The 8,782-nt window shown below is 47.2% G+C and overlaps 1 protein-coding gene across 1 annotated transcript; it reads left to right on the forward strand.

Annotated features, from left to right (window-relative positions):
- The first annotated feature begins 2,017 nt into the window (after nt 1-2,017).
- On the forward strand, nt 2,018-7,416 carry LOC139653578 (BLOC-2 complex member HPS6). Its single transcript, XM_071530465.1, has one exon. It carries the CDS (start codon nt 2,269-2,271, stop codon nt 5,095-5,097), a length of 2,829 nt encoding a protein of 942 aa, XP_071386566.1. The 5' UTR covers nt 2,018-2,268; the 3' UTR covers nt 5,098-7,416.
- Nucleotides 7,417-8,782: the final 1,366 nt, after the last annotated feature.

The following is an 8,782-nucleotide window of genomic DNA, read 5'->3' on the forward strand; positions in this document are numbered from 1 at the left end:
TCCTGCAGTCCAAACCAACAGAGAAGTCGGTATTCCCCGCAAGTCAATGTTACAAAAGGCATCAAACTTATCCTCAACAGTGTCCTCAGTGGTCTCATTCAATCAACTTCTGATACTTAAGTCACCAACATGAGTCTTTGATGCTCCTACATATGAGTTTACATCACAGGACAGAATGCCCAATGTGACTTTTGACACTTGATGATAAGCTGCTTCTATGGAGCACATTATCATAAAGATTACAACCAAGGACATTTCTGGAAATATCCTGGAGGAGCATCTTTACAGACAAAAAGACATGTGGACAAACCAAGGAAGATCCCACAAAGTCACTGGAGGAAAGGGAAAATCACACGCAGCAGCTGGCAGTGGTTCTGGTCTGAATGTGATTCTGCAGCTTTTCCCTGTGAAGGAAAGGAAATGTAATCTGCAGCCTCCCGAGCCGGTAGGAGTAAGCTAGCCTCACATGTTGCCAACAATAAATATACCTTAGTAAATCCTCTTTCAACCACATACGCACTTGCAAAGGCGAATCCAAGGCTGACGAGAGGGAGCAGGTTTCCACAACTACGTGGTGTTAGCTGGCCACAGAGGCTTTCACAGCAGACAGGAGTTCACTTACACAAGTCCTCACTGAGCCAATCACTCCTTTTGTAATAACTGTTCTGTTTACCTCTGAGAGAAAACATTTTATTTCTTTATTTTTTTACCTCTCACTGTTCTGTTAGTTGGTCTCTGAGACTCCCACCAAGCTTCCGCATCTGTGATATGAAGCAGGATGGCACATTTTTTCTAAAGTTGTTTAAGTGAGTTATTTTCTGAGGTTGGTACCAACCAGGCTGCACAGCCAGCCAAGGTTGTCATTGAGCAGCCTCTCTCCTCACATCCTCTTGGCACAAAGGAGAATGCCAAAATGAACAAGGATGTACTGGAACAGTTTCTCACCATTCTTGCCAGTTTCTATGGATTCTTGCCTCTAGATCTGCGAAGAAGTAAAGGTGGTTTCCATAGCTACATTGTATGAGTTAGCTTCAAGTAGGCTGTCAAAGCAGACTGGGAAATTAGCAGAGCTCCCCACCTCTGCTTGTCTAAATACTGCTGTCACCACATCTACTGCACTTCCAAAATGATTTCAGCTAAGTGGCATCAGAGGTTTCCACTAACATGTCTGCCACAGCAATCCAGAAAGTCTCTGCACATTTTCTTTGCTCTGCTCCTGTGGATCCATCACACATGGGACTGCAAATAAAACAATGTAAAAATGTATTGATTCTTACAGGAAAATACTCTTTAATCTCAATCCCCCTTTGCAGCTTGACTATCAAGAAGTGTCTGTGCCTCAAGGAGTGACATGAATTCACTTAAACTGCCACTAATCAACTGCAGAATAGTTACTTGAACAACATAGCCTACTCCCCACTACTGTAGCAACTTTAAGCGAACAGTAATGAAAAATCACTGTAATATTCCTATAATACTCTTAGAGAGATTTATGTATCTGTAGCTCTCATTAGTGAGTTGATCCTATGATATCTGCATGATATTTTTGCTGTGGTAGGGCTATTTTTAAATTGTCCCTCTAAAATGTATTATATCATCACTAACGTTATAGTTCTATTTTTGTGAGGGTTTCTGTTGGAGCAACAGTAGTTCAAGTTTGAAAAGTCCATTTAATTTGTTTTAGATTCAGTAGCCTACAAGACAAAAAAGCAGTTGGAGGTGGTTTATCCTATTGCCGGACATTTCCGCTGTTAAGTTGTTAAGTTGAAAATGACCATTTACTTTCTTTTAAATTTATCTTTGTTGGTCTACTAATGTTGTGTAGCCGAAGACGAACCGACAGCGGCAGTTACTTTTCTCTTTGCCTGTACAGAATCTTTGCTGTTCTTCTTCGCTCGTGCCCCTCCTCTTATGCAAAATACCCTCGGTATCCGGAAATTAGCAATCCCGTGATGTCAGGGGGGAGTGCTAGCACAGCATCGGAATGACCAAAGTGCCTTCCTAGATTTAGAATTAAAACTTATTTACGGTTGCTGTCAGCTAGCTGTTTAGCGACCTTGCCATCTACAGCCATGGGAGTATCGGAGTCGAAGGGTGTCGGAGGATGTATCCGCCAACATGGACGGTAAAGGGATGAAGTCTCTCCCAGGAACTAACGGGATGCCGTTCAGTTAGCCTCTCCGGAGTCCGAGTTCAGATTTGTGTGCCACAAGCTAGCGGGCTAGTTAATACACCGTATTAACTGTCTCCCAGACGACATACGGAGCCATGGCACGACTAGTGTTGGAGCAAGTGACGGATTTCGGAGACTACACTTGTGGTAAAGAACTGAGTGAGACCCTGAAACAAACTAGTCTGTCAGATGTGCGACTGAGTCCGGACGGACGTCACCTCCATGTCATTCTCCGCAAACCTAAAGTCAGTCTTGTGACTTTCGACAAATATGAAAGACCCCTGCTCGTCCAGAACCACAAGCGTCTGGATTTGGGCTTCACACGAACCGTGCCGATAGTGGATATTGTGTATTTGGACCATAACAACAACAACAACAACAGCAGAAACACGGCTGTTGCTACACTGGCAGTGGTATATGAGAATGGAAAAGCTGAGTTTTGGAAATTCCAGGAGTGCAAAGCGGGCTGGCATCTCCTGCAGACTTCAGATTTGTGCAATAGCCCCCGGGCCAGAGTGGTGTCTGTCTCTGCTTGCTCCAACCTTATCATCTGGTGTGAGGAGAGGCCACCCTCGGAAAGCTCCTCTGTCCTCAGCGCCACCAGGAATAACTTGAGATACTGTATTTGCAAACGTGACTTTGAGGTGGAGGAGGGGGCTGTCAGTTTGGGAGGGGTGAAGATCGCCCTCCACAACAACCCCCGCTACACTGTAATCAGCTCAGGTGAATACGTCTATCTGCTGCCTGACGCAAAGGACAAACCCCTGTTGAGTATCTCCAAATTCTTCCTGTCCTGGTCCCCGCAACACGACACCTTCAGGGTCAGCAGCACGTGTAAGAGCGCCCTCCTAAAAAAGGACTCTCCCTCCCCAGTTAAAGAATCTGACTTTAAGAGGTTGGTAACAGACTGTTTAGGATATTTATCAGCCCTTGAACCGCCTGAGATCCACGGCGTCTCTCCTGCAGCTGGTGGAGGCCTGCTGCTTCTGCTCAGCACAGGCTGGGTGAGTCTGCTGCAGCGGGACGGGACGCTGCAACAGGTGTACAAACTGGCAGACAACTGCTCAGTGAACTGTGGGGCACGCAATAGCCTCCACATATACCAGGACACTCTGGTGCTGACAGTAGGGCAGACCCTGTATCTGATTGACTTGAAGTGCGGCAGGGAGCTGGAGAAGATCTCTCTGAAGAGAAAGGGCTTGTTGTATGTGAACAGGGCCGAGAGACAGACTCCTCATCTGCTCTCAGAAGCGGGGCTGTTTGTGGTGGTACGCCAGGGGACGGACACCAAAGGCTGCGACCCCAACTCTAAGCTGAGGCCCTCTCTTCATGGCACAGTGGAGAGCATCCGCCCCGGAGCCTTCCTGGTGGAGGCGGTCTTTGAGGAAGCCTGCAAATACTACCAGCAGAGGAGCCTGAGCAGCACCCAGCTCACTGTGGATTTACTGAAAGAAGGAGGCAGGTTCCAGGCTCCCATCTCTCTATCCTCCATCCTCAGGAACTACCTCAGTGCAGGGGGTAGGCAGAAGGGAGCTGAGCTGTCCCAGGGAGGCGGAGGAGGCAGTGGATGTGTGGCAGGGCAGGACAAGCTGCTGGGGTCTCTAGAGGCTGAGCTGAAGGCTCTGGTCTCTCTGGAGGAGGTGAAGGGGAGTTTAGTGAGGGGAGGTGTTAAGGAGGTGGAGGTGTTGTGTGAGAGTCTAGTTCAGCAGGAAGTGGCTAGGCTACTGTCCTCTGAGCTGGACAAAGAGGCTCTGCTCTACCTCAACTCCATCTTCAGCATCTTCCCCTGCCAGGCGTGGAGGGCTGCACAGGCGGCCCTCCAGCTGCGCTGCAATGGGGAGGGCTCTCTGTCTAGCAGGGCTCCACCAGAGGTGTGGAAGACGGTCCTTAGTCCCGCTCAGACCCCCAGCACCCCGGCCAACCTCCCCTGTACCAATGGCGAGCCAAAACACAAGCTTAGCCTCAAAGCCAATCCCAAGGCCAACTTTAACCCCAAACCCGCCAGTTCTACATTCCCAGCTGCTAATCTAGCCCTGCCTGTGTTTGAGCTCCTCTGCCACTCTCTGTTTCATTTCCAGCCTGGCTGGTTGCCCAAGTTCCTAGAGCTCGCCCAGCAGCAGCAGGGCTCGGCCAGCCTGGGCCTGAGTCTGGCCTCCTCCTCCTGGAGCTACTCTGGCGGGAGAGGAGGGGAGAGCGGGGAGAGCAGCGTGCCCCTCTACAAACGAGCTCTGGCAGTCCTGTCCAGCCTGGAAGCAGACCGAGACCAGAACCAGGACCTGGAGGTGGAGCTGCTGCTGGTCAGCGGGCGGCCCAACGCCGTTCTCCAGGCCCTGAGGATCCTCATGGGCACGCGGCGGTGGGAGCGGGTCATCCAGGTGGCCCAGAGGTTCTGCAAGCAGAGTCCGCTGCTCAACAAGGAGATCTTCACCACTCTGCTGTGCGAGGTGGCCCAGCACCGAGACCTGGACTCCTACTTGGACCTGCTGTGGGCCCTGTGCCCCGAGGACCTCACCGTCACCGCCATCCTCAACCTGGTACTGAAAAACATCCCCTCCCCTAACCCCCCTCCCTCCTCCTCCCTCTCTGTGTCCGCCGCCACCTCCTCGTCCCCCACTCCCTTTGCGGAGCCCCAGAGCAGCCAGTTGACCATCGGCCTGTTGAAGCCGCTGCTGAGTAAGGTTCTTCAGAGGGAGACCAAGCCCAGCCAGCGCTATGCGGACATCCTCCAGTCCCCATCCTTCCCCCCTCCCGCACCCCCTCGCCAGCCTATGGAGCAGCCTCGGGCCGTCGCTGAGCCCGCCACGGACTCGGCTCTGGACAGTAACATCACCACGGCTGCTCTGACAGACACACCTGACCAGCAGCCCTGCACACACACAGCTGTCCGAGGGGCCAGGATGGCACTACCTGCTAACCCGGTCTGACTCACATGCACAAAAACACACACACATACAAACACACCTAAAATAGAATTAGTAACACATAACGCATTGATGTAGAGCAAAAACGGTCTCATAAAACATTCCACACATAATCCGACCTAGCTGTGCCGGTGAAGCAGTGTGTGTTTAGTTTGCGTAAACAAAGATGACAATCAAATCAAAACAGAACAATATCAGTATATTGCAGATAACAATATCAGTATAATGCAGTTATTTGTGATATTTGTGGTACCATTTCTGGAAATAATCTGTAATCTCAGATGAAGTATGACTACTAGAATTTAGGAAATGACTACTGAAGATCTTACCTTTGTAAATACTCCTCTTGATATTCATTTTAAGTCTTAATGTGTATATATTTGCGATGTTATTTAACTCTTATGCCTAAAATGGTGTCGCATGCACATGGATAAGAATGTTATTGCATTGACCTGCATTGAATAGACTCAGTCTTTATCCAAAGGCCATTGATAGATAGTAGTATATTGTATTGACACACAGTATAGTGTTAAACTGCTCTATACTTCAATACAAACCCACTAACTCCCATTTTTGGGGTTTTTAGTATCTGTGTGCAGAATATTCTTCATCATAGCCATAAAAGTAGTTGATGTCTGCTAACTGTAGCCAAACATTGCTGCCTTTCACTAGTTCTAGCCAGCTGATCATGTCAAAGTGCTTCAGATGTTCATGCAATGGGCAATCTATTGTATTGACTGTTATCAGGAACACTGGCCTTTCTGTAATGTTTGTTTTAAGTGAGGTATTTCTACAGCCACGCTTTGCCAAGGTTACTTTACTGACTTCTGGTTTTCTATTCTTCCTAATGTTAGTCAGCTCTTAAACTCAAACATTAACCTGGTCTCCGCGGACTCAACCATAACATAATAGGCCTAGTCTTTATAACGTCTGTAAACCAGACCCTAAATAGTCCGCCTGTCCAGCTTCTGCGTCTCACTTTTTATGTCTCTCCTGACTCCATCTTGTCCACTCTGCTCGTTCCTAGTCCAACCCACAGGACATTCCAACTAGAATACTCAGTAAAAGTGACTCACAGTTCTACTTTAAATTGAATTTTGAAGGTAATTCTGTTAGGCCCCTAGTGTGGGTGGGGCAAGGCGCGTCGTGACACCCACATGCGCACACACACACACACACACGCACCCAGCATAAGGTCATCTCTTCCTTCATGGATCCAGTGAGGGTAATGTTATTAGAGATGTTAGGCCCTCTGTCTTCCCCCTGCTAGCCTTTTCCATGCTCTGAAACTGCATTTGCACTTCTGCCCCACCCAGTCAGTATTGTTTGTACCGTACTTGTGACATATGTGTTGAAATGAATGTTAACTTGTTCTGATTAATTGCTATGTCCATTAAGAACTGTAATGTTTAAGTGCCTACTTGTAAATCTTACTCTTTGAAGCCTATGTTAATTGTTTCTGTTTCAGTAGTCTACACTGCAGATGTTAAACTAAAATGTTTGTGTTGTTTTTGTACTGAACTGTGGACCACCTTCAAAACAAAATGGTATTTATTTTGTAACAGAATTTTTTTTTTTGAAGATTACTTAAAAGTATAAAGAATAACCTAGACTATGCAGCTTTGGGTCACAGACTAAAAAAAAGCCCTGTGAAGTCTCTACAGTGTACAGTCACAATTAGACTCCAAAATGCCGCAGAACAATCAGAGTGCCTTTCACCGTGCTGCTCCTCATTTACAGAGCAGTGTCACATTTCTGCTGTGTCTCCTCAGCTTGACTCACCCATTACTCTGGAGAAGGAACTGGTGGCGGGGGCTAGAGAATCTATTCTCTTTGTTGTAGACTACAGTATTTTATTGTAACCAGTTTACTATGTGGGGAACAGCTCTAGTCCTCTACAGCCAGTGTTTTCTGATTTTTTTTACCATTGTAATTTCGATATGTAGCTTACTGCTTGGTGTTTACTCTGGTCCGATTGCCTCCATTGACTTATTAATAGTTGCCTTCCAAGTTGGTATACTTGAACAAGCATGACAGTGGCCTTGACAGTGGGACTGCAAGCAGTACAGAGCCACAAGTTGCAGTGGGCACTAGACATGTTTCAATCCAACTGACAATCACCGGGAACTCACTGACTTCCCCAAACAGGCCAGCAGGCCTGGGGGCAAGGCTGTTCAACTGTTAAATGTTAGTTTGCCTTAAACTTTGCTTGTGATTTTTGTCAACAAATGGAATTCTTCCTATATCTGCCTGACAAAGCGTCCCATCTAAGTGGCTTTGCAGAGTTTTTGGTGATGCTTTCCTTTTGCGGTATTTGAAAAACATATGTAAGTATTTATGAATGAACTCTGTATGTTATTAAACTGAAGGTAAAAACTTCTGCATGGTCTCTTGAGTTTTACACAGTGTTCACAGCTTGCAGCACACTGTCGGCCAACAGTATGATCATCAGATGCAGAAATTGTCAGCCAGCTCCCTATGGCACTATGAAATGTGTCATTTTCACATACCAACCAAGCCTCTCTTCCCAACAATTGCTGTAGTTCTGGTTTGTTCGGTTCTGTCAGCATACTCCATGGCTGCAACTGTAAAACAACAGATCTAGCTGACGCATCACACACTATTCAGTTGTACACAATTGAAATGTCACGGGCAGTATAGCTAAGTTTATTCAATTATTTCCAGTAAATCTGATTGCAAAATGAAGAGCACTCCACTGATCTATAGGCGCAAGTTGGCAGTCTTGTACACACACAAGTCTCCATTCATAACATATGATCCACTGCCCCCATTGCTGAGTTTTAACTTGGATCTCACCATATCCCTTCCACGGGCAAATCCACTTACAGCTGCAGTCTCGTGTGTATGTGTGTATGTGAACTAGTGAGAGGATTTGAGTGTGTAAATGCACAGGAGAATAGTGGCTGTTGTGCTGTGTTGCTGTGTGTTGGTTAGGGCTGTAAGAGGAATGTTCAGTCTTTACCCAAGCTTCTGAAGCAGAGGCCTCCTCTTAACTGACATGGCCACAGGCAATGGGATGCCAACTTTATTAACCGGACCAGAGGACCAGGACACTGTGTGTGTGTGTGTGTGTGTGTGTGTGTGTGTGTGTGTGTGTGTGAGTGTGTGTGTGTGTGCGCGTGCACCTGGTACTCACAGCAAACCGGCAGGTTCCCCATGAGGATGTGAGGGTATAATCACAGGGGTGGAACTGAGCTGTAATTAAATGTAGAAGTGGAAAGAGGGGGGCACTTATTCCTATATCATCAGTGTTGGAGGCAGAAGGTGATAGCAGAAGAGACACAGTCCTCCCAAAGGGCACAAAAACTGCAGTGGCATGCAGAAACTGTCATCAGGGTCAAATTCCATCCTGATACCTAACCTGACGTGACCACCCCCCATATTCTCAACCAATCTGAATCTCTCTCTCTCTCTCTCTCTCTCTCTTTCTCTCTCTCTCTCTCTCTCTCTCTCTCGCTCTTTCTTTCTTTCTCTCTCTCTCTCTCTCTCTCTCTCTCTCTCTGTCACTCCCACTCTCATTCTCTCTCACAGACGCACTCTTTGTTGCTGCTGAGTTGGTTGCTCTGTGTCCAGCCTCTCGTATTACAAGGTTCTGAGACAAACTGGTGTTGTAATGCCATTGATTCACCTGTTCTATTTCTAGACTGCATCCTGTAAACAATAATCA

Source organism: Centroberyx affinis, unplaced genomic scaffold, assembly GCF_046629955.1.
Source record: "Centroberyx affinis isolate AG114_WGS23_722 - 3 ecotype Tasmania unplaced genomic scaffold, CSIRO-AGI_Caff_v1 ptg001928l_1, whole genome shotgun sequence".
Taxonomy (NCBI): Eukaryota; Metazoa; Chordata; class Actinopteri; order Beryciformes; family Berycidae; genus Centroberyx; species Centroberyx affinis.

What these genes read in the sequence shown, in the direction of transcription:
- LOC139653578 (XM_071530465.1), top strand. Translation starts at nt 2,269, where the DNA reads ATGGCACGACTAGTGTTGGAGCAAGTGACGGATTTCGGAGACTACACT.